Source organism: Corapipo altera, unplaced genomic scaffold (assembly GCF_003945725.1).
Source record: "Corapipo altera isolate COAL_440 unplaced genomic scaffold, ASM394572v1 56, whole genome shotgun sequence".
NCBI classification, from domain to species: domain Eukaryota; kingdom Metazoa; phylum Chordata; class Aves; order Passeriformes; family Pipridae; genus Corapipo; species Corapipo altera.
Window position 1 is genome coordinate 8,310,412 of NW_020884896.1, and position 26,225 is coordinate 8,336,636.

Genomic DNA, 26,225 nt, shown 5'->3' on the forward strand with positions numbered 1-26,225 from the left:
CACTTACATGGTAGAAATGCTACATGGCATTTAATGTTAGAAGTACTTCTAGTAGTTTTCCTTGGAGAGGCACAGACCCTTGTTTGATATAATTACCAACTTCTGATCAGAGAAAAAGCATTTTACACTAAAATAGAAATGGCTGGAATTTTACCATCTCATATTTAATCTTGGTTTTAATTAAAATCTATCATTTGACATTTCTTTCCTTGCTTCTAAGGGTTGTTGACTTCTGCTTGAAACAGACATGCAGGGTAACGAACCTTCAGGAAAGTCCGATGAGGGATGATTTTACTCCAGCATTTACAGAGTTCTTGGAATACATAAAGTGCTAAGTATTATTAGCATTTTAGTATTATAACATTTCATGCTTTTGCAGCTCACTGCAAAACATTAATGAATGCAGCCTGGGCAGCATGATAGAAATGTATTTCCCTTCAGAGGGATATGATTTTTTCCACATTAGCCACAAGAGGGCAGGGAACGACATAATTCCCAGCCTGCTCATTCAGGTGAGCTCAGGAAAGTTCCCCTTCAGAGCAGTTCAGCCCTCTGTCCCTCTGCATTCAGGAAGGAGGGGGACAAGCGGGTCACAGCCTCTCCCACCACCCAATAGTACTGTGTTGTGCAGCATGTCCCCTCCTTGTCATAAGACAGAGAATGGACATGCATTTCTTCCCCTGCAACACCATCAATTCCCACTCCTCCTCTTTAATCCAATCCCTTGTATCATGAAGGACAGCCCCTTGCCTCTTCCACCTCCCCCACCCCAAAATCATAGAGTCACACAGCGGTTTCAGTTGGAAGGGACCTTTAAAAGGGCATATAGTCCAACCTCTTGCAAAGAGCAGGGACATCTTCAGCTAGATCAGGTTGCTCAGAGTCCCATTCAAGGTGCATCCTGACTTTGAATGTTTGCAGGGATAGGGCATCCACTATTCCTCTGGGGAACCTGTGCCAATGTTTCACCACTCTCAATGTAAAAATCTTCTTCCTTGTATCTAGTCCAAATCTACCTTCTTTTAGTACAAACTCACTATCCCTTGCCCTATCAATATGAGATCTGTTAAAAAGTTTGTCCCCATCTTTCATATAGGCCTTCTTTAGGTATTGAAAGGTCACAATAAGGTCTCCCTGGAGCCTTCTCTTGGCTGAACAACCCCAGCTCATTCAGCCTGTCTTTACAGGAGAGGTGTTTCAGCCCTCTGATCATATTTGTAGCCTCCTCTGGACTCACTTCAACAGGTCCACATCTTTCCTGTGCTGAGGGCTCCAGAACTGAATACAGTACTCCAGATAGGGTCTCTCATTCTGCCTCAAGAAAGTTCCTGAGCTTAAAAAAAGCAGCATCAGTTAAAATGGCTGGCCCTATGGCCACCCAAGCTGCTGACAAGACTGGTGGCTTTTCACACATGGAATCAAACCCCTCAGCAGAGATATACAGGATCAGATCTCTGTTTCCCATACTGTTCCCTTTTTTTTCCCCCCACCATTACTGTTTTACTTCCACAGGCACACCAGCTGTCTGGGACACGCTAAGAGGAGACCGCAGTGCTGTCTTACTTCCCATGCAAAGGGGTTACCAATGCTGAGAGCACAGGGAGAGAACAGGATGTACCTTGCTGGGACCAGCCAGCAAAGAAGATTAAGGAATCTCCTCCACAAGAGATTTTAAACAGCAGGCCAGGTTGACATCCATTAGAGGTGACTGAAGTTCTTTCAATCCTGTTTTAATGGAGGAATGGGGACTATGCCTATTTTTGCTGTGATCGCAGGAGTCTGGGCAGCAGTGATTGTACCATTGATGAAGATTTACTAAGGCAATTCTGTGAACTTTTACAGTGCAATTCTCCCTGGCTTCAATTCTAAAATGCCAGTAATAACTACTAAAGGGCAGAGCATTGAAATTGCTTAAGCTAATCTCACAAACAGCCAAACCCTGAGATGTGCACAAGAAAAGCTCCCTCTGTTGTGGGAGACAGAAAGAAGGAAAAGCAAGCTTATTGCAGTGCCTGGTTCCCTCTTTTTTTCCTAGAGGAAGATTTTCTGTGCTCACATTAACTCATGGCTTTTTTCATTTGATTCTCATGGACATTTTATGTGATTCCGTTGGCAGAGGTTTGTAGTTTAGCATTAATTAATGTCAATTAATGTATTCAGTTGCTAAGTTCTGGAATTAATTTCATTAGTTTTCCTGCACAGATGTTTTCCCCACCATAGGTAATTAGGACATTATGCTTTTCATTTCCAGAACCCTCACCTCCAACAACAGCTGCTGTTTTTAATATACAACAAGAAAGTCACACTGTGCCTGGAGAGAAGAACATAGCAACTCCCAGCTCTTACACCCCCAGACACTTTGATTTTGACACGTTTAGACACCCAGAATAGGATTCTTCTTGGGGAATGGCAGCTATTTCTAAAGAGGAAGCAAGAAAAGTCACAGAACACAAGAACAGAGGAAACTTCTTGACTTCTTGTAAGGGAAACCTCTGACAAAATTAATCTGTTTCAGTGGTCAAAAAGAATTGCAAATGCTAACACATAGCAGAAGTTAAGAGCCAGAGAGATCCTGTGCCATGAAATATTTTAGTCTTTTCTATTTAGCTCAAGCTCCATGCTAATATGTTCTCAAGGGAAATGGATCCAACCTGTCCCAGAGACATTTCTTCTTTAGTTGCTGTAGAGGGAAGGTTATGGGTGGTTACTGGAGGTTGGTGAGCCTCTGCAAAAGTACACAGGAGAGTTTTAGATCCCTTCCTAAAGCAGAGTGGGAATTTCTTCAGGACATTTTGTTGCTGAGTACTATTTTGGATTGCATATGAAACCCTAATACCCACTGCTTTCTAAGCAGCCTAAGCTTGTATGCTTATCTTTCAAAAAACTTATTTGATTACAGGGAGAGTCAGAGAAAATATTCACCGTACTCTGCAAATGTACAATTTTTTTTCTTGTATTTAATTCATTGAGGAATGTATCCTTCTCTCTACAAATAAACCCACCAAGGACAAATCAGGAGTTTTATGCAAAGAGTATCCACATAATCTATGATTTTTTTCTCTTCCAGATTTTCTATGGAGTATCCCAGGTCATTTCTGAGCAACTTGGCCATTAGGGATTGTGGCAATGGATTTGCCATATGCAGGATGGAAGAAGTCCTGTCAGAGATGGATTAGTGAAGAAAATGAGAGCAGTTCAAATGTTACAGAAACTGAAGTTTTTAAGGTGGTTTAAACAGGTTTTAAAATGGCTTTTACCTTTTTGCAGAGTCACTGATCTTCTTCCCAACATCCCCTGTGCTCCCACACAAGGTGTCCTGGGAAGGTGTCCTGAGATGTTTCCCATTGGCCTTTGTTAACCCCTTTCTATTGGCTGTTGACCCTTCACCTGATGGTTTTTTCTATGTGACCCTGAACTTGTGATTGGTCCCCTTTTGACCCTCCTGAAAGCCTTATAAACCCCTACCCCACAATAAACTTCCTCCTTCGTCCGTCCCTCCCTGGTGGTCTGTGTGCTCCTTGCGGGGTCGCAGGGCCACGTGCTGGGGCGGGGGGAAGGCATTACCCGCAGGTAATGGGCTAGCAGCCTAAAGCCTGGAGGTCTCCCCCATTCCCACTAATCCGTCGGAAGGGATAGTTTCTGCTTTTGAAGGATGACTAGCATCCTGTAACTAATGAACATGGTAGTAACGTATGTCACTGAAAGACCCAGGCCTGTAACCCTCTCCACCAGTGACTAATAAGAGAAGTCTAGGCTGCCTTAGTAGTCCAGGTGCCTTAGTAGCCCCAGCGCATCTTCAACATTCACAACCTCCCATGGCAATGAATTCCAAAATTTAATTAAATGTTCTCTCATACTTTAATCTTTCTACTCCTTTTTTTTGAGAAACACAAAAAATGACTGTTCTTTATCCATTTCCATCAGGTCTGAATGTTGATTTGTGAAACATTCATGGTATGGGAATATGCTCACAACTCTCCAGGACTCAGCAACTGCAAAGCAATTAACCAGTAATGAAGATCAATGAAATGAAACCATCCCATTTACCAACTACTCACAAATCTCGTTTTATCCTGCTGCTACTCTTTCTTCACTGCATGTCAGTGTCGGAAATCTTTCTTCACATAGGGAAGCAAATCCTCTACTATTTCTGGTATAAAGTTATAATTAGAGAAACTAACAGATGTCATTCTCCAGGACAAATACTAATCATGATCAGGAAAAAACATTAATTACAATAAGAAAAAAAAATCATTGCACAGGTTTAGGATACTGTGGGAATTAATTCATCATTCTAGTTATGCTAGTAAAACACTATCAGGCTAAGCTGCCTACTCATTTTTTCCATTACACTGATTATTTTATTCTTCCTAGCAATCTTCTGTGACAATAGAAATTAAAGTCCTAGTGCAACTCCGTGATTCAGACTTTATTGGTCAGATGCTCAGTCCCTGCTGACCAGCAAGCAGAACACATAAGTTGACCCCAGCTGAGACTTTGGTCTTACCTGCATCTCCTAAATTACCTTGCATTAAGAAAAGTTACTGTGTGAATCAGGACAGCAGAAGAAAAGCAAAGGAAAAAGAACTACTTTTTAAGTATCAGGAGCTCTCTAAATTTTTGCCAGCACATTAGAAAACCCCTCAGCTTCTTTCATCCACGCTTTAAAAAAAACCCACATAAATTAATAACTTTACTCCAAATCAGTTGGTGTCATCTAAATAAGCAAATGCATGTCTCATAAATGTAGCAGTTGGTTTTCCTGTTTTACATCTATAGGAAGTGTCACTTAGACATCCTTTGAGTCAGTTTTGCCATTCTGTAGAGGGCCAGTGGGTACCCAGTTAGTACTAGGTAGTACTAACTACCCAGTTAGTTCCAAATGCTTTGTAGGAATCTATCTTTCTAATTCTCACCAACTGGATTCCTCAGTAGGCACCCACCTGAATAAAAATTACCTCCTGTGTTAATTAGCTTGAATCGGGCCTTACTGGGATAACCCTCCCTAGCTCAAATCAGATAAGCCCATTAATTTTGGATCTTTCAGGACTTGTGTATTCTTTACAAACCTAAACCCCACATGTCATTAAGTTTCCACCTCTGAAAGCACTTCAAATTGCATTTGAGCAAACCTAAATTTAACTTCCACCATCGCTCTGCCTGCTGACTGTGATGGTGAACATAATAAAGAGAAGCTTATCATAGGGTTAAGAACTGTAGGGGATTAATTATCTTCCTGGGGTGTTGACCTGAGGCTAGACAAAAAAAAAATTCACAATTCCTGCTGACTTTGCAAGCTCGCCTTTGATCCTATTCCAAAATCAAAGTGGAACACCAGGGATACCCAAGTGTACAAATGGAAATGTGAGATAACGTTCATATGAACTTCTTCCAACCAGAAAAAAAAGTTTTACTATATACTCTCGGTCCCAGATTGAATTGGATTGGGCCTGAAGCCTTTAAAAAATAAACAAAACCATCACAGTTCTCTAGATGAATATTTGCACACTGCTCTCCAAAATTTACAGAAAGAGGATTAAAAACATAAATGGCTATGATTAGCCCTGCAAATCTGCCTCCATCAATACAACTATATTGAACAGACTGTACTCATTTTGTTCATCTTTACCTGCACCCTAGTGTGATAAGACATAGTGTGTTCAGGAGTCCAGATTTTTCTGGATCCCGAGGGAAAAAAATGTAGAGAGAACATGCACTCAGGAACAACATTGCTAACCAGATCCTCAGCAGGTGTAAATCAACATGCCACTGAAGTTATACTGATTTATGCCTGATAAGAGACTCTTGTTTTGGTCCTTGCAAACCTTTTACATTATGTAAATAAACACAATAAATAAAATGCACAGACAGATGATAATCAGAGAGCAGAGACAGAGAGTTATTCTAGCAAGGAAAGCCCTATGCTAAGGTTGTTGCTGATGTTCTCAAATGACTTGGTCAGGGAGAAGGGCTAACCCTGTATCCTGCTCACATTTCTACTTCTTCTCACCTAAAGCTGCAGTTGTACTATTCAGCTACAAGAATGAGGAGGTTTTTTCTTATTTATACTGAGTTCAGCAGCTTCTTGCTTAGCCCTTCTATTTCCACTTCACATAATCTTTTATTTCATTGCACAGAGTGTGTGGCTGTTTCCACACTACTCCCTTTTCTTTCCTTCTTTATCCCTGTCTTGTTTTGGCAAATCTACCTTCTCATATTTAATCCCTTTATTGAAATTTTACACTTGGTTAACTCTCAAAAGAGATATTCCAAACAAAGTATAAATAAGTAAATGCAAAAATATTTTTAAAAACGGCAAAAAAACCACCAAACATAAAAACCTCAAGAAAATTATTTGTAAATTACCTTCAGTTTGGCAAAAAGGTATCTTTCTCACTTCAGCACAGTTCCCTCTATCACCCCACTGGTAGCAACATACCTGCTCCATTCCAGAGGTCAAGGTTTCTATATCCATTGGAGGTTTACGGTTACTTTGTGCAGGAAAAGGAGACTGATTTAGTACTTAAAAGAAAGCTCTAGTAGCCAAGAGATCCGTATATACCGAGTTGGTCATGGTAACTAGAATAATGAACCATGTGCAATCAGTCTTTAAATCCTGTGACCTGCAGTGCTTCCAAACATCTGGCAAAAAATGCTGTGATATGTTCCAAGGTTACTGCTTTCAGTTACACACCACAGTCCTCTGCTGGAAACCAACACTCCCTGGAACAACGGGCCAAACAGAGCATGCACTTACTGAAAATCCAACACATTTTCTTATACTGCCAAGGAGATGATTTGAGGACCTTTTGACTCATTAGCAGAAGTTTCATTCAAAGGGCTGGTTTGCAAGAGCAGTCACCACTGGCTGAAAGTCTGACACCGCTGATACATTTAATTAGTAGTTCTGTCACTGACTAAACTGAAAAACTTAAGTTGTGCTGCCTCACAACTAAACCAATATAAGTGTGTAGAATCTGTTATTAGAGCTCAGTTCTTGAGCAATAATTTGTTATTCTACAATTCTTTTTACTAATATGCCCGATTCCTCAGTGAAGCCAGTTTCTTGTATTTGTTTTTTAGTTTTCACCTTAAGAGCTGTAATAAAGCTTACTAATTTGTTAGGAACTCAAGAAGCATTTTGCAGAAATGTGTGATAGCTGTGCAATATGTTCTTATTTCAGCCTAAGAACTCAAAAAGATCATCCAAAGCATTTGGTGCGTGGCACTGTCTCTGCCCACTGTGAGCTGAACATCCCTCAAAAACATTGCCAAAATTTAGCTCCTTAAACATCACTTGTAATCCTTCATCTCAGTGACCACAAATTCTTAATGACTTATAAGAGCACTGTTTGGTGCTGAAATAGACACTGTCCTGTTAAGAATATTTCATTCTCATTTAGCATGTCCCAAGAAAAAGAGAGCCTCATGTCTCCAGCCTTGGTGCCATATCTGGTAAGTGAAATTGAGAGGAGAAATAATAATCATAGATCATAAATGATAAGAAATAGAGATAATACATTCTTTCACTTTTGCTATCTTGCATATCTTGGCAGGGAAACCTCTAAAACTTTATAGTTTCTATCACAACTGTTTCTTCTCAAAATTCATCTTCCAAAAAATTATCTTTCAAGATAAATTTCCAGAAGTTAAAAACCAGATTACCCCACAATAAACTTTTCAGATAGTTTTCAAGTTTACAGTGACAAAATACACATTTTAAGTAACACCATCGCAGTTGAGGGTAAAATTCAAGGGAGAAATTAATCCATTTAAAAAGTAATTAATTGAATGCATCATTAATACTTTTGTATTGAAAATGGTAAAAATCTTCTAGTTATGTTGCAGCAAAGCTGCTGTTTACTGAGGAAACAATATGGAATTATAGTATTGATCAATGGCAGCCAGACTTTCAAGTGTCATGCCTGCCTGAGGCAATCCAATGGCGTGGGAAAGAAATCCAAGGAGAAAGACCTGCAAAGTGGAGCTCAAAGGTAGACCTTGAGGAAGCATGGCTGGGAGGAGAAAAGGCCAGCGGGTGGCTTAGGGTGCCTGAGAGAATTTATGGTCAATTAGGACAATATTTTGGAGTTGTAGGTAAAGGAGGCTCCTGGAATGCAAAAAAAAAACATCAAGAGACAAAGCAGGGAGGAAAAGGAGCTGGTGAATGTGAAGGACAATGACAGGACAAGCAGGAACAGTGAAAAATACACTTAGGCTGGTCATTAAAAGGTTTCTAATGAGAGAGAAACAAGGTATTTTCAAACGCAGTACCTAAGGCAGAGTATTCCTGGTCTGCTTAAACTATAAAGCTGTGAACAAGGTGAAGCTATGTACTGTGTGAAAAAACCAGCAGCTAGACTTTGTGACTCAGGAACTTCTCTGCAATGTCATGTTCCCATCAACAAAAATCACATAAGAAGAAATGAAAGTGCTCTGTGGAGTAGCTCCAATTACTGCTTATCATCTGTTCTTCCTTACCATGTTCTCGGCTCCTTTCACAGCCTGTTAAACCCAACTTTTTGCCTTTCTGGAAATGCCTGTCTTCTGACAGACCTGACTTGAAACAGTCAAACCACTCATATTAAATGAGTGAACAACTAAAAAGAAGTCAGATTTCTACTGTCATATTGTGTTGTTACAAGAATATGAGGAAAGTCCAGTATAGCACAATATTTAAAAGCTGATCTACTTACAACCCTCTGCTGTCTTTGCCTCCAGGTGCACGAGATCAGGCTCTCTACCGTTCCCCATCATAGACCTGTAAAAGACAGATTGAGATAAAGGTATTAAAAACAACATATACCATGAATGTCTGAGAAATTAGTTTCACAGGAGATCCTGTTTAAATGGATGTAAAGTCATACTCACAAATAAGAACTGATAGTTTTGAAAGCATTTTGGAGTTTTCCCTAAAATAAATATGAATATTTTAAAGAAATTCTACCATGTTATCTAATCAATGCCATTGTACTTATGAGTTCTTTATCTGACTCCTTCACTTCTTTCCACGTGGACACTTACCTGTTTCTGTTCCTGTTGACACCTGCCATTTTGGTGTGTCTTCTGGTTTGGTCAGAAGGATGCACTTCAGTTCAGGGTGGGATACAGAAGACTTTAATAGATGAGATAATAGCATTTGCCAGCATACTAATTATAGCTGTTCCTTTATATTGGACATTTTATGCACATTTGCTTAATTGACACTCTTAATGATCAATGTTCCCTCATTAATTAAGAAGTTTTAAAAACTCATTTTATCCTGGGACATTTTATCACTTCTGATCTAATAAAAACATGTTTCATTAATAAAAGAAATGTCACATTGACTCAGAAAATGACTGTTTGTTCACTCTGAATTAACAAGGAACAAATAGAGATAATGAGTATGACAAATAGGGGTTTATGGAACCAAGCTCTGCTTCCACTGTTAAGGTTCCCCTGGTCTGGCCTCATCAACTCCTTGGAAGAATCCAAATGGCCAGTGGTTTGACAGACAGTCTGAAGTATGGAAATGCTGACTGCAAGAATGTACCAATCCCATTGTACAGTAGCCTCAGCAGCATCTCTGATAATCAGCCTTGTTTCTGGTCTTAGTCCTATCACTCAAGTCATAATCCTAGATTAAAGCTAAGGGTTAAACAACAGTTTCTTGTTAGCTGCCTGACCTCCAAGTTAATAGAACCATGAGGGAAGACATGCATTCATTTCCAGCAATAGACAAATTAGATGTTCTGTTCAAAGCCTCATTATTTTTCAGGAAATCAGAAGTGAGATTCAAACAGTGATTTAGACCTTAATTCAGTTCCCACTGACTGCAATCAGAGGCACCTCCAGAGCTTAATCATCATGTGCATTAACTAATAACTATTATAAAAAATGTTAACAATAACAAGGTTATCTGTGTCCTGATTAATCCTTAGCTTTGCTTGACAAAATCTGTAGCAATTCACCATCTAGAAAAGGTTTGGATTTTTTTGTTCTCCTTTTCTGGGAACTGAATTTTCAGAAAATACTCTGAGCCAGCATTGCTTTCACCTCTTCTCCATTTTTAATAAAGTTTATGGCAAGGTCTTATTCTCCTAAACATTCAACTTCCAATTAAAATCTCTGCTTCCTGATAATTGACACCAAGTGGGAGGTAAAGAAACACCTTCCTAGGGCATTTTTCCTATACCTGCCATCATCAGCAAGTTTAGGGCCAAAATGCTGGGCCTGCTAGTTACAATTCAGTTCAACATAGATAGATGCCAGTGACAAATAGGGCTAAAAAAAGGTAGAAGGACTAAGCTTACAATATGGCATATCTCCTCTTCAGACTTGTTTATTTAAGTGGGCTTTAAATACTGGGACTATTAAAATAGCCCACCTGGAACTGGGCTGAAGAACAGAAAACACAGTTCAGCTTTGTCAGTGCATTCCTCCTCCTGACCTCACACACCCCCATGGGGATGTGAACTCTGCAAAGAAACAAGGAATATATTCCATGAATTTGAGCACTTTGTCTCTTCAGAGACACACAACAATGGTATTTATCCAGCAAAGAACTTGTTGCCCTAGTTAAAGCATGCAAGTCTACTGTTACGTGTTTTGTGAGTTTCCTCCTCACGGTGCTATTCTGACCCCAAGAAAAACCTCTGTTGCATCTTCTCAAGCAAAGACAGCCAAATCAGAATGATATATATCACTGATGGATGGGGTGTGATTGTCACTGTTACTTTCACTGCTGATATGAGCCATAATTTACATTAAAATCTTAGATGATTTAAGAGAACCATATAAAAATCAGGACTCATAAAATCCTGAAAGTTATAAGGCTACAGCTGTAGCTGTAGTCATCTGCATATTACTTTGTCTCACACTACAACAGCCAGTATTGGGACTGTAGAAGCTCCAGTTCAAGGCAGAATTAGGCCATCAGTTGTCCTAAGGATGTACAGAACAAGGATGGCTGAAATATGACTGGTGATAAACATTATTCATCTACTCAAGGGTTTCCTTTCCTTTGATATCTCCTAACACCTGCAACTTAGAAATGTGATGACAACGATGAAAACTTTTCTTCCATTTTAGGCAACAGTCCCAAAGCAGGTAACCCTAAAGAACTGAAATATGTTTATTACCTACCTTTAAAAACACAAATTACAGATGAACTATGAATTGTAATTAAAGGGGTAATTACAAGGGGATTGTAATTAAAGGTCCCAGGCAGCCTTCTCTTTGCCATTCCCTATTCTGAGCAAACTTTTGTTCACTACGTTGGCAGTTCTTTCTTCTCATATTTCTCAAATCCATTCTTCCCTTTCTGCATTCATTCTCAAAGACCAAACCCTCATATATCCACAAACTTTTCTTCTTGCCGCAGTCTATGTTTTCATTTTGTGGTAAAATGCCAGCATGCCCTTTGTCTGTCCCTTTAATCTCAGGCTTTCCATAATACTCCCTGAAACTTCAGGGGATATCCTTGCAATACTTTCTGTTGAATGGTGCCTATTGTATTTTTGTGATTAACTTTTACTGTTTTGTTGCTATAATTGTCTGGACATTTTGAAAAATGAAAAAGATACAAAAAAAAGAAAAAAAAATCTTTTGGGAAAATGAGGATTTAGAAAAGCTGAGAGGAGTGGAAGGCAATGACCTCACTGCCTTTACACTGGAGATGCTCACATTTTGAAAAATGTAGGACCCCCACAGTCCTATTACAAAGTTGCTTCCTAAAATTTTAATCATCATCAAGCCTGCTAAGTAGTCATCTACACTTGAGAGCCTCACACATCGATATCACTGGCTGCAGTGCAGTAATTGCTCTGAATGTAGACTCTATATCCACCGTGAGAAGCAGCAAAGGGAAAAGACCCCAAATCATCCTCTGGTTAAGAACTAGGCTGAGCTAAACAAAAGCAGCCTGGCACTGCCCATTGCACAGTAAATGCTAGTTGGCATATTTCTGTAGTGACCAACCCCTTGCCATCTTCTCTGTCTGAAACATTTCTAAAACCTTGGCTTCCTTGGCCTGTCGACTCTTCTGAGCCAAGAAAATTCAATAGAGACCCTGTTATCCTGGGGTTTCCACCTCTTCTATCTTTTTTCACTTCCAGGGACAAAAGCAATTGTTTATGGATGCTGGGAACTGATGAGGCTTGCAAGGCAGTCAGACCACTTAGAACTGCAAAAAGGCATCATTGTGAAGAAAGCAAAAGCTTCCATTTGGTGCACCTAATTTCAAACTACCATTTTTTCATAAACAAAGAACTCGAAACACCAGACAATAAGGACTGCATCTCAAGGTTTTGTGCATTCTGGAAAGTAGCTTTGGGTGCTTTTGGTTTTGGATAATTGACTTCAGACACAATCAAACCATATCTGGGACTATATGCACAAGAAACTTTATGGCAGTCTTTCCATATATATTCCTTGTATCATACATGCTCACAGCAGCCAAGATCAAAAGTCTTTTAAGTCAGGCAATAAAAGACATTGTTATTTTACATAAGCTTCAATGCAAATGGCCCAGAATGAAAGGCTGGAAGAACAGAAATGCTACTATGTCCTTTTCACAGACAGAACCAGTGCGAATGTCCTTCATTCTTTATATGAGGACAGAGACATCATGCAGCTTTCCCATGTCTCAGAGGAAATGAACAAATGCAGAATTAGGACTCCTATAACTATACCTTACCTTCTTTGGGGGATAAACAGGTATGACTTGTTCATGAAGCAAAGGACAGCTGATAAATGACAGATAACAGCATGCCTCTACTAACGTGGATGGAATAAGATCCATACAGTTCTGGCCATTTTGAACTTATCAAAACTGACTCAGAGTAGCTCAGAAGTGGCTGCAATGCAATACTAAACAGAAAACTGACACATTGCTTGGAAAATCCAGCCTGACTAGTCATTATTTAAAATGCTCATTTGCCTCTGTTGCATTCTGCAAATGACTTTGTTCTTAACATGTTACTTATTTTGAGATGTCTCCTGACCTTCAGCATTCCTTTTTCCCAGTCCCAGTTTAAGCACATCCCCATCTCCACATATACTGCATGACACAGAAAGACTAACTAGCTGCAACAAGACAGGTGGAAGAGAATGTACTCTTAGAGATCCTTATGCCAAAGTTGTCCTATGAACATAAATATTCTAACAAGCTTTATCCTGTCACAATAGAGCTATAAAGTTGCTCTGTTCAGCACATGATAATGGCTTTGTAATTCAATTATTGGTAGAATTTCCCTTTGGGGATTTATCTTCCTTTAGCCTCAGCATCCAAGTGAATCCCTTATCATAAATCTTGCCAATGCAAAACCAGCTCCCCCATTGCCTCTGGGACATATCCCACCACTTCATGTTAAAAAACAGACAGCTTATTTCAACTTAGTGAATGGCAGGTTTTTGTTTTTAAGGACAGAATGAAAACAACAACAGTGGATGACGCTCATGGAGTCCTCGGTAGCATCAACTTTTTGGTCCCACTGATGCTTCTGTAACACTTTAAATCCTAATTGCCATTCATAAAAATAGTAACATGTAGCACTGAACAGGGAGCTTTTTGTCCAAAGATACAAAAGCACTTGACAATCGACCTTTAAGTAACCTTCCCTGCATGCTACTGATTTGTTCAAGACCTATGGAAAAGTACGAGACAAGGAGACCAAGTTAGAAACAGGGGCTGAGGAAAATTTTTGTTCTCAGCTTTATGGATAAACTCCACTGATTAGTCAAGAGCACAGGGACCTCATTGATTTGACCAAGATCACACAGTTGCTGTGTGGCAGAGACAAAAATAGAGCCTGAGAGTCCTCCAGGCTCTTTTTCTTTTACTACTATATTGACTCCATGAGGACTTTGCAGATACTCTCTGCTCCTTTTTTGCTTGCAGAGATCAGTGAATCCGTCCCAGGAAGCTTAGTGTGGGAGGCAATTCTTGTGGTTTCTTTAGTTCAGTCCCTATTATGTGAAATTTCACAGATTTTACTATTCCTACTTTAAGGACTTCTTTCTGGCTTTAACTTAACCACATTCTCCAGACATGTTTTAAAAACAAAGGGCCAGATTCCAGATAGCCATAAATCAGCACTTCATTTCTTTATATTTGGCTAATAAATCTACTCTGATATTAATTTATTTTCCCTGCTACATCTCTGCTCTATTCTTTCCCACATTGTCCAATCAGATGCAGACACCATTTTGCGCAATTCAGCTAGCAGCCACTGGGCCAAATCCATCCTATGGTATGCTTTACTCAGTTTGTCACCTTTTCTCTAGAACTGACAGAAAACAGCAGTCAAGTGACTAAAGCCCAATTTCTCCTAGTTGTGTCACCTCACAGCACTGACAAAAAAACAGGTGGTTGTTGCTGCTAACACTAGAATAGATGAGCAGGTAAATGGGGGTAGTGGTGTCATTTCCAGGCCATGGGGAGTCCCTTCTACTCTCACCATAACTTTTTACAGCCCTAGAGCACAATTATCCACAGGTTTCCACACCATGCTATGTACACACCCCACAGCTTTGAGGACAGTAGCAAACCAAGCCCTCTCCTCTGCTGCAGTAACACCAGAGCTTTCCGTGGAAAGCTCCAGAGAGGCAACTTGGCTAAATTTCTGAAATGGATGTGAATTTTCAGGGAGGTAGTTATCTACTGTTCATAACATTGGGTGGGAGGAATGTCTTAAAATAACAATCTAAATTAAGTGGATAAAATTCAGTTACTAGGATTAGATCCTGATTTTACAATAGCCCTCCTGTCCTATATCTCTTTTTCACATCTTGCAGGAAACTTAAGAGTACGATTTGGCTTGAAGGGAGAGAATGAAGAAGGTACCCCCTAGTTATACCCTCTGAACTCAGTTCCCTGATATCATAAACCAAACCTACGTGACTTACGGCTTCTCTGCTGGTACAGCCTAATAGGATCACAATTTCCCACTGTGATAAGACACATCTTGTAGTGTTGTGGCCCTGAGTCAGGAAGCTTTGGAGGAAGCCAATAAGTCATTTAGAGCAAGAGTGCAAAGTCAACTCTGGTAACACAGTGTGCTACTCATTAAACATACAACACAACACAGCAGTGAAACCTTCCTGACACAGATCTAGACAAATCCACAGGTAGCTCAACTGTGAAACTGCTTCACCTTCTCAAGGTCTGTCCTTTATAGGTGCATGCAGAAAAATCAGCTGCTTACCCCAATGCCCGTTGGAGACTGACAGGTTCCAGGTCCTGTAGAGCACTGCAGGCTGCAGAGTAGCACCCTAATCAAGATTTTGAACCTCGTATATGGATGCTTGCCTACTTCTGCAGAACTTTAATGAGGGAAAGTGGATGATGGAGAGAAGCTGAAGCTCATGGGAGCCTGTGCACATTTATAAAGTATCTCTAGATGATTAAGATAAATCTACTGAACTGGGAAAACCAAAACACATCAGCCTACACATCAATCAGACTGGGGCTCCTTGGTCTCAAAAAGCTTTTTCAGGTGTAAATTCCTATTCTCTCTATTCAAAACTGGAGGACGAGACTCTAGGGGAAGAAAGAGGGCAGTTAGGTAAACAGTCAAGATTCTGCTCATGTCTGACTTTTTAGAAGAACATTCCAACTAGTATTTTACACCCATCTCTAGAGTCCCCACGATATGCAAAGAGGGCTGAGAATCCTTTTTCACTCACATTGTGGAACTCTGCCAGATTTGGGACTGAGAAGTGATACTTTGCTCTGATGAATCCTGCTTTGATTATGAATTACAAGGTCTCTCAAGAAACTGCTGGGACCAGAGGATCTGGTAATTTTAGACTCAGTGGACCAGAGGGCTACCAATTGCTGCTGTGTGACTTCATAATTCTCTCAATCTTATCCAGAGAAGAAATCATGTATTTTGGATCTCAGTTTCTTAAGAACTAATCCTTATCATAAATCCAGAGTCTAACAGCTTTTAACAACAAGAGAAAGAGAACGGTGCATGTCTTTTTTCTGTCCTTGCTGATCCACATGGGGCTGGCGAGTTTGTAATTCTGGAAGCCAGATAGGAACAAAATCCTAATTCCCAATATAAATCTGGGAGATTTCATTTATATCACAAAGAAAGAGCTACAGATAGACCTTCAGTCTGACTTTCTCTCAAAGCCAAACTGGAAACAAATGTTTGGTGTTCAATGCAGGGAAATAAAAAAAAAAAAGAAAACCAAGGAGAATTTTCTATGTATTTCCATTTCTAGGCTGCCAAGTAACCTGAGGATAAAAAAGCACTGAAGTGCTGAAACAGAAGGGCAGCCCTACAACTCTTGCTATTCCCCATCAGTCGGTTGCTTAATTCAGATGTCCTGAAAAGTGACATGGGTTCCTCTGGCATGTGACCATATCCACCATATTTAAGCTATGAAACACATACATTTTTTAATTAAATTTCTGGTACACTTCAACTCATAGAATATGGTTTGTGTGCTAGATCAAGTGGATGATTTTCTGGAGAGACTGTCACAATGCACTTTGACTGGCATCTTTCTCACCAGCCTCCAGTAGTTGCCCTGCAGTGATTAAAAGGTCTTGTTCAGCCATACACAGCATCATTTGTAAACAGCCTAGATACTGTGCCATTTAAATTGTTTCAGCCCACCTGGGTGGGTGTGCAAATCTCACCAAGCCAAGATCTGACAAGAACACTGGGATGGTTTTCCCAGCTCGCTCCAACTGCTTGAATATAATGAAGTTTTTAACAGGGCTGTGACACCTTTTCTCCCTAATTTTCAGCTCTTTCAGCTGCTCCAATGAACACAGTCAGAGCTTTTAAAATACACTCTCCAGCCTCCTCTGGAAAAGATATATACTCTATAATTATACTGTGAAGATTAACTTCCTTTCCCACTACTCATATAAGAAACACAAATATAGCCCTATCTACTCATCTGTCCTCCCAGCTGCTTACCAGTTTTTTTCCCCTTCAGTGTGTGTGCATATCTTTGTATTACTTGAGGGGAAAGGTTGTTTGGCTGCTTCTTTTACAATATTTGTCTCCATTTGCTTCTCCTTCTTATCCTCAGAAAAACACAAGACGAAGTGGAGACCTAGAAACATCTCTTTTCAAACTGACACATCTCCTTTAATTTCTTCAGGGAATTATTAACATCATGAACTCATGACCCTACTGGAAATCATAAATGGTTTAGGTTGGAAGGGATCTTAAAGATCATCTAGTTCCCAACCCCCTGCCATGGGCAGGGACACCTTCCACAAAAGAGGTTGCTCAAAACCCCATCCAACCTGGCCTTGGACCCTTCTAGGGATGGGGCAGCCGTGGCTTCTCTGTGCAACCTGTGCCAGGGCCTCACCACCCTCACAGTAAAAAATTTCCTCTCAATATCTATTCTAAACCTACCCTTTTTCAGTTTGAAGCCATTACCCCTTTCCTTATCAGTCCATGTCCTTGTCAAAAATCCCCCTCCAGCTCTCTTGTAGCCCCTGTAGGTACTAGAAGGGGCCCTAAGGTCTCCCCAGACCCTTCTCTTCTCTGGGTTGAACAACCCCAACTCTCTCAGAGTGTTTTCAAAGAAAAGGTGCTACAGCTCTCTGATCTTCTTGAAGTACGGAGTTGTATTTCTTTTGTATTTCTCCCACTTGCTGGGCTGTACGCAATACCCAAATAAGTAAAAAAATAAAATCAATACCATTGTATAGATAATGATTATAACTTGATGATATAATTTACTAGCTGGGCTTCTGTATTGTTCATTTTATGTTAGTTTTTAAGACACTTTTATTATTTGGCTTTATTTCTTCCCTCTCCCCCTCAAGTTTTTCAAGATTGGGTTTTGATTAGAATTAAAAAGTAAAATGTCTCATTTTGATTTAAAAAAATTATGTTTTCCAGACATTTTAATGAGATTTTCAACCTTATGTTCTTATTTTTTTTTACAGACAGCTACAATTGTGATACTTTGACTTACTGACTTTCAGAAAATAATTTCTGGTGGAAGGTATGTCTTGATCTGAGGACTAGAATAAAAACCTGGCTTTTAATGAGCAATGAATGTCTGCATATATATTTTGGCCATACTGAACTATATACACTTTGACCAGGTTTTTTGCAGCTACTGGACATGGATATTTGGATTTCCAAGTCACAAGCATCATTAGTGAACTTTGACTAGATGACTGGACCACTTTAAAAAAATAAGAAAAATGTAATGTAAGTCCCAACATAACCGATTGGCCAATTGCGTTCACATTTGTATTCACTACAAATCAGCATCTTCACCAGCAAAATTCCATCATAGGAATGTACATCAAAAATGACCAAGTGTCACAAAAATAAACTCAGAAGTATTTAGATAAAGCATTTATCCAACTTTTTTAAACTAGGATCTACTGCATTCTCTTCCCCTAATGTCAACTACATCAGTAAACACTATGCTATCAGCAATAATCCATGTTACATTAACTTGCTGTTCCTGTATTACCCTGATGAAGTATTTATCACTTAGAATATTCCTTCCTAGTAATTAGGGTATTTTCATAGAGCACAGTTCCAGAATTACCAAGTACCTTGATAACTTTCATGTATTTTTCTATCACAGTGCATTTAACAGCAAAATCTCAAGAAGCTGCCATAGATTATAAAAACATGAAAACTGTTGATACAGTGCAGAACTGCCATGCCACAGGGTTGTATGTAGTGTGGATTCTTTCATGTCTCCATCTGACACATAACGTGGTTGACTCTCTGTGTGGATTACATTTTCCTCAGTATACCACTTTCCCATGTTTAGATTATGCAAACAGATATGTGACGGTACCCAAATTATAGCAATTATTAGAGATGTCTGTTTTATAGTAGTCCATCATTAAAGCCTGCCCAGCACAAATGTGTCTTCACTATCTTTTAATGAGGTAGAAAATTACAGATCCCCTTTTTCTACATGTGTTTTATTTTGTTGTTTGGTGGTATTTTTAAGACAAGAAAACTCCAGTACCCTTTAATTTTAACGGTTTTAGTTCATCTGTTCATCTCTCACCTTATATCTACCTCCACAAAATGACATTACATTTCTTTCATCACAAGTGTGGATGTCAGGGCACCACTTGAAGCTGCAGGTGGAAGAATGAAAAGGGAGAACAGAGGAGCTCTGAATAAACAAATATTCTATTTCCATGTTAATGACTCCTCTTAATGAGAGGATGCAAGAATACAAAATACGTATTAGTTACAAGGAGCTGAATTGTGTCCACACAGAGTGTTTTCTCAGAGTTATGTAGTAGGCATTATCAGATTGCCTTAGTGTTTTCCTTCACAGGGTTAAATTTCTCTGGGGCAGCAGTAGAAGGCAGTGTTTCATGGAGCAGCCAAAAAATAAGCAAATAAAGAAGAAAATTCTCCTGGAAATATATATAAGAAATGCAGCTGTAAAAGACACTGAAAATTCTCTGACAGCATTTGCAGGTAGAGCCTTCTCAAGACTAAAACTAGGAAGCCCAGTGGTGTTTATTCACAAGATTTAGAGTGACCCACAAACTATTTACAAGGCAATATGAGATACTAAAATAGCAATGAAAATATCAGTGAGTAATAAGGAAAACGCATCTTTGGTTTCACCAACCCTTCAAATCCTTGTAAAAGTCTTTAAAGTCTTCCAGATGACCCTTCCTATCAAAAGAAGCAGTGTAACTAAATGCAGGCCTTGCTTTGTGTCTTCCACTTTTAGAGAAGTCTTAGTTTAGACAGTATTGGAAGCAATCTGTATTAAAGCAACTCCTCAGCCTTCCTTAGATAACAGAAAATATCCCTCATTCTCTGCCCATTACTGCTGTGTCCTGGTTGATTCCTTCAAACACGTTTAAATTAGAGAAAGCACCAGTAACAGGAGAGAGTAACTCCACATTCTGCTTTTCTTGAAAAGTTGTGACTTCGGGACATTTTACTTCACTATTTATTTCTGCTCTTAAGAATAAGTGAAGTTGAAGTCAGTCTTCTGGCTTAACAGATTCATAAGACTGCATTTTCCCTCATCAAAATAATTAATTAAAGAAACCCCTACCAACAACAAACCATAGGGCACTGAGCAAGGCTTTATCCACCTTGTGCACCAGCACTAGATACAGAGATGTTGCTGCAGAAATTTGGATTTCAACTGTACTCCTGCACCTTCTTATATTCAAGTTCCCTTCTGCTTTTCTTGCATGGGGAGTCAGCAGTGGCCACACATTGAGTGCACAGGGCTGCCCTACTTCAGCACTTCAGTGTCTCTTTTATCCTCAGATTACTTGTCTGCACAGGAATGGAAGTGCATAGAAAAGCCCAGTGTTGCTCTCTGTGGGGTACAGGTTCTCAATTACATGTGCACAGCTCTTTTCTGCTATAGATCGGTTTGAGAACAGACAGCGTCCATAGAATTGCAGTTAACAGTATTTTTTTTTCCAGAGTGATGATGGTCATAATAAATAAGCCAGAATAAGATGCAACACTATCTCCCCAAGTCTGATTACTTTTACTTTTGATAGCAGAAGTACAGTCTAGGTTACACTGAGATGTGTTATACAAAGGACATTCTACTCAAGGTGAAAATACAGGCTTGCAGTTTCATGCTTTGTTTTTGACTGTAGGGAAGTTAGATGGGTGGTTGCAACATCTTTTCATCTTTTAACTTACTCTTTGCCTTTGAAGTTCCAAGCCTGAGTTGTCTTATTTGTTAGGTTCTAAGAGGCCTTCAAAGTTTGAGCTCCATAGAAAGGGAAAATGATAATTTTCATCATTATTTTTATTGCAGGCATCCATCATCTCAATTTACAATAAACCAGATCTGTAAGCAATGACAGGAAACTTCAAAAGGTTGGGAGCACTGCACAGAATATGGGGATACAGGCACAGTCTTTCCATCTCTCTGACCCTCTTCAGTGATTACAATTTTGCTGGCCATCTCAAAGACTGGGTACCCAGATTTCTATGACTTTCTGCTTTTATTAGCCCAGAAAAAAACAGATGTGTAGAGCTGTGTGTTTGCATTTGAAATTTTGAGACCCTTTTAGGAATTCTACAGGAAAGAAATACACACATCTGTCTACAGACACTTACATAAAAACAAGTTTAAGCCAAAAATGAAATCTAGCTTGCAAAAGCTTCAGCTAACACAGGTTCTGAGAAAGGATTAAATAGCAGGAGCAGCAAACAAAATCTCTGGTATATCCTTTGCAGACTAAATATAAATTTAACTTTAGAAGTAAATTTGACCTAGAGCTCTTACTTTTTTTATAAATTAAAAGAAAATATTTGACTGAACCATTCCTGAATCTTGATATGTTCAAAACCTGTGGGTTTGGCAGAAATTTATAGTTTAGAAACTACCATGGGGGTCTTATTTTAACCATTGGGTTCAGCTTCTCCTGATTTCAAAGCTTCTCTTTGAAAGGCATATTCACAAGATGTAAGCCCAGTTCTGTTCACAGGCAGACTGCTGCTTCCATGAAGAGTTGATGAGAAATCTCACAGATTTACACCAGTGTAAGCAAAAAGAGAAATTAGGCAAAACGCAAGAAAAACTTTATCTTTGATTTGGACTATATAATTTAAGTCAACTCATGCATTACGGATGCCTCAAATTCTATCACAGCTACGTAGGTAATGCCCCTAAGTGAATTTAGATACAAAACGTATGGCATACGCTAATGCAGCAAAGAGTTCAACTTGTATTAGTGACAAAGAGCCCTGATACTTCTGCAAGGTAACTCTGGCATCAGACTTGCTAATGCTTTGCCATTGCCATAAAACAACTGACATTCAAAGATTCAGCAGGACGAACTTACACATGGCTGATTCATACAGCTGGAAATCTGACTGGAAACACTGCACTGCTGCTTAGAAGCTTTACTGCAGAGTGATTTAAGCTCATAATGAAGAAGTGTGTGTGCCTTTAGTTCAATGGTCATTAACTTTCAAGGACTACATAGGTCTAACAGCAGTTAAAAACATATCACCAGCCACTAGAGGAATCTACTGCTACCTGTGGCAGAAATGCTGGTATCCTCAAAGATTCCAAGACTTCAGGCTTTGGCCCTTAATTGCAGCAGGATCAGACTGAACTCTTCACTCTCCTATCCCAAATCAGTGCTTTCTTCAGACTATTATTCAGCATGGTTCAGTTGTGCATCACCCTTAGATCAAAGACCCAATTTTCAAGTGTTGTATAAACATAACAATGCCCCTTTCATACCAGTTCTAAATGAATCTCAACAAATCAGCAGTGCAGGTTGCATTCAGTGCATATTGCCTTCAAGACCTCATTTCAACATCTCTGTATGTATGGGGAAGTTGCGTCTAGGAAATGAGGAAGAGGGTTTTGCTCTTACCAGTAGAATCTGTTTGGTGCAACTCCCTCATGAAGAAGCAGCCATCTTCTGCCAAACTCCACTGAACTGAATAACTGGGGACAAAAACAAACAGTCATGAATCACAGCAAAACACAAAGACATCGGAGAAATTAATCTGAAGAACCCTGTATGACTTCTGAGACAGTGACTTGGGCCTTTTACTTCTTCCAGACTCTAAGGGACATACCTGAGGCAGCTGAAAGGTGTCTGTGGTGCCTTTTATTGGCATAGACAATACTGAGATGTGTGATATGGGACACAACTGGTATTACCTGAGGAATCACTTCATGTGTACACCCAACAACCTACCATGAATGAAAATTCATCATCCATTTGCCTTTCTCGATATTATATTAGGAGGACATTCTCATTCTATTTATCAGTGCCATCCTTAGACGGGTTTTTCAATCTGGCACCAAAACTGTTGCAACATGTCTAAACTTCTCTTGCAGGACTGGATGAGTTTAAATAGCACAAGTTGCTTATAGCACAGAAACCCATGATTCTCCCTCTGCTCTTGCCCTTCTCCTGCAAACAACGTGACACCTTCTCCTACTCTGGTTACACAAACAATATTCAAACACATCAATCATTTCAGAAAATATTTTCATGATAAATACCAAACCAGGCTGAGAAAGGTCAGCAAAAAGGCATGTTACAGGTATTAGAAATAGTTTGACATGTCTTTGTGGAATGATGTACAAATGTTACTGTTAGAGACCACTTGCAAACAGATGCTGCCCATAAATGCTGCCATCAGGTAATTCTCAGAAGGCCAGTAGAGAGAAGGATCACTTGGGTTCTTTTATTTCTTTTGCTTTATTTAGCTTCAAATTTATCACATGGAAGAACTGAGAAGCAGTCAACCCTAAACTTTCTTGCAGATTCATCCTATTTCCCTTCTCTCCCTTGCTTGATAGACTAGGTCAGTACCCTTTCTGGTAAGGCAGATGTTGGACACCTTTTTTGAACTGTGATCTCCCTTTTCATGACACCACTTTAGGGATCCTGCATAAAATGCCAACAATCTGCATCTTCATGTGCAAACCTTGACAATTTTTTTTTGGTACACATTGTGGCAGGGAAGAGAAAGATGGATATCTGTGAGAATAACTGAGAAGGAAAAAATTATGACTTTAAAGCTTCAGGTTCATCAGAAAGATGATTTGAATATATTTTAAGAATAATGAGACTGGGATGCAAAAAACCTTGAGATCTACTTATTTGGCTATTCATTCCAAACACAAACCCCAATATCCCTCACTCAGCTTTTCTATGGTAAAAACTTGGAAGGAAATCAAGAAACTAGTTACAACAGCTTTTTGGTAAAGAGTAGACTGGTATATGTCAAAATTTACTTTAAATAAGAAAGCTAAAAATTCACCTCTTTCATCTTCCTTTCTCTTGAACAGTCGGAGAGAGAGGGAAGAAGGTGGAGGGGATAGAAGATAATAAGAGCAAGAAGAGGGAAACCAGTTTAGTTTTGTAGCTAGAAATGCATCCACTTTAAAACTTCAGTGGTGAGTCTGCTATTTTTCCTTAAATAGAAGATTCTAGATACATTTTTATTTAAACTGTAGGAAACCTTAACTATAACTAAGGAAAACTTTCATTTTTGAAAATAAAAAAAATCTTTTGGAATATTTAATTTTTAAAAGTAATTTGAATTCACCTATTAAAGAACTTTACCATTAGAGGAGGTATTCCCCCCCCTTCACATTCAAAATCCATTTCCAGACCCGTTTTTATAATTGCAGCAAAAATAAAAACATAGTAACAATGAGCTATTGTTATTATCTATCATCTCTCTGATGTCAGTATTCTCCCTTTACTGGCACAGTAGTTTCTTCCATGACAAGTAATGTCTTTCACATACAGTAATTTTAGTTTTAATGAAGTTCATATCATCCTTTCGCTAAGAATAGGGAACAATCCAAACAACTCAGTAAATACCTGTGTGTTTCCAGACTAGGGATACATAGGATCTAAGTTTTGCAGCAACATTGATGTTTAGATGCCTGAAGTCATCATACTAAATCTCGTTTTCCCACTTCTGTATCTGTCACCCTTATTCCTCTCTAGTTTCCATGTGTACAACTTTCAGCAGGTTATGAATTTGTTGGTGATAGCAGCAATTAACTGAGATTAATTTCAGCGTGCAAAAGCTTTCTCTGTGCTCGTGCCTGCAGTACCACTGCAGTGCCAGGTGGCTGAACAATCCCAGTGCCACAGCTTCCCTCTGGCTTTTCCAGCACAGCTCTTCAGAGGGGCTGTTTACCTGGTGCATCCGACATCTCCCTCAGCAGAACAGATGTTGTGACAGCGTGCAGCACCCAGGGAGCCTTGCCTTCTCTTAATCTGTGCCCTGAATGAGACGTGATTCAGACAAAAACTGGAGAAATGCTAGACTTTATAAGTTTGTTTCAAAGGTAGGAAATGGATATAGCAATACTACTGTCAGGGCTGGGCTCTCAAATTAGAAACCAGTGCCCAGTGAGCTGGAGACTGCGTGTAAGAAAAGGCAACAGCTCTCAAAGGGAAATAGCAGCTCTCTGGGAACCCATGCCCAAAGCTCTCATCGTCTTCGATGAGACACTTTAATAACCAGGATGGTTTTTTCCTCCTCTGCCATTATCTCAGCATCAACCTTGGCCTTTACTGACTCAGAGCAGCACAAGTAGCACCAGTGTACCTTTAGAAAAGGTAGAATTCCTCAATTTATGTACCTCCCTCTCCCCCCCAAAAAAACAATCTATCCTTTGCAGTAAGGATTTTTTACAGATATTTTATTCTAGTATCATTCATTTTTTAACTGAGTTTATTCAGTTGGACGAGAAAAAAAGAAGTATTCAGAGGCTAGATTTTTTTCAAGTATCAGTTATGATACAGCTGGGATTATTTTTCCCCATTTAGCAATTATAGTGCCTATATGGATATTTTTCAAACCCAGCATGGTATTTTGCCATTGTTATAAAAGCCTTCTCTCTCGGGACTTCTAGTGACAGACTCATGCGTGCAGTCCCTTCAGAGATGACATTTTGTTTTCCTTGGCATGCTGCTGTCTGATGACAATTTTCATTATTAGAATGAATTAGATAATGTTCTTTGCTACACTTCTTTTTCAACCGCAGATAGAAAAGGAACCTATTACCATTTCAATGTATGTTTTCATCTGAGGGCCAAGTAGTGATCTGACATATCTGGTTTCTCAGAGACAAAACTGATATGAAGTACAAATCTCATATTGATCTCTTAGACTTGACTCTGGTTCATCAGGGAATAATTCTGTTCTTGCTTCCTCTTCTCTTGTACTTTTATTTTTCTGTGTAATGCGCAGATTGTGTAACAATCATTAACAGTCCAGTTTTCCTTAGTTTTGCTTTTAAAAATCCTAATATTCCGTGAAGTAGAAACCTACCACCTACCTCACTCATATAAGGAAACAGAAATGCAAAGGAAAAGAAAAGGCTGTTCTGAAGCTACAAATACCTTCTGAGACTGAGCAGGGATTCAAATAAACTCTCTGAATGGCAAGACTACAGAAGAGCTGTCTCATAACATAACACAACTATGTTCTGGAGAAGGGAAAGTTGACATCTGAAAACTGAACTTCTTTCCTTATCTACACTAGACATGCTATGATACTCCCCTCTCTCTTTTTGTTTCCCAGTCTGGTTAAAGAAAAGGTGATTTAAATAGCATGATGAAAGTGGCATGAGGGAAATAGTTTGAGCTAGCTAGTAGTTCTGATCATTTTTCTTTTCCTTAAGAGATTTCCCCTAAACAAGTTGTAATGGAATACAGCACGGAGTATAAATTTATTTGTCGACTGGATTTAGCAACTTCCACATTCTTATATTCAAAACAAAAA

The 26,225-nt window shown here is 39.3% G+C and overlaps 1 protein-coding gene across 9 annotated transcripts in view; it reads right to left on the bottom strand.

Moving 5' to 3' along the window:
- The window catches only part of SORCS1 (sortilin related VPS10 domain containing receptor 1), a 270,529-nt gene that overhangs the window by 70,215 nt on the left and 174,089 nt on the right, over positions 1-26,225 (bottom strand). For all 9 annotated transcript variants that reach the window (XM_027648093.1, XM_027648089.1, XM_027648094.1 and 6 more), the window contains 2 exons: positions 22,334-22,407; positions 8,697-8,761 (listed from right to left, as the gene is read on the bottom strand). In XM_027648093.1, the coding sequence (XP_027503894.1) occupies positions 8,697-8,761; positions 22,334-22,407 (139 nt within the window). The remainder of the gene's footprint in view (positions 1-8,696; positions 8,762-22,333; positions 22,408-26,225) is intronic.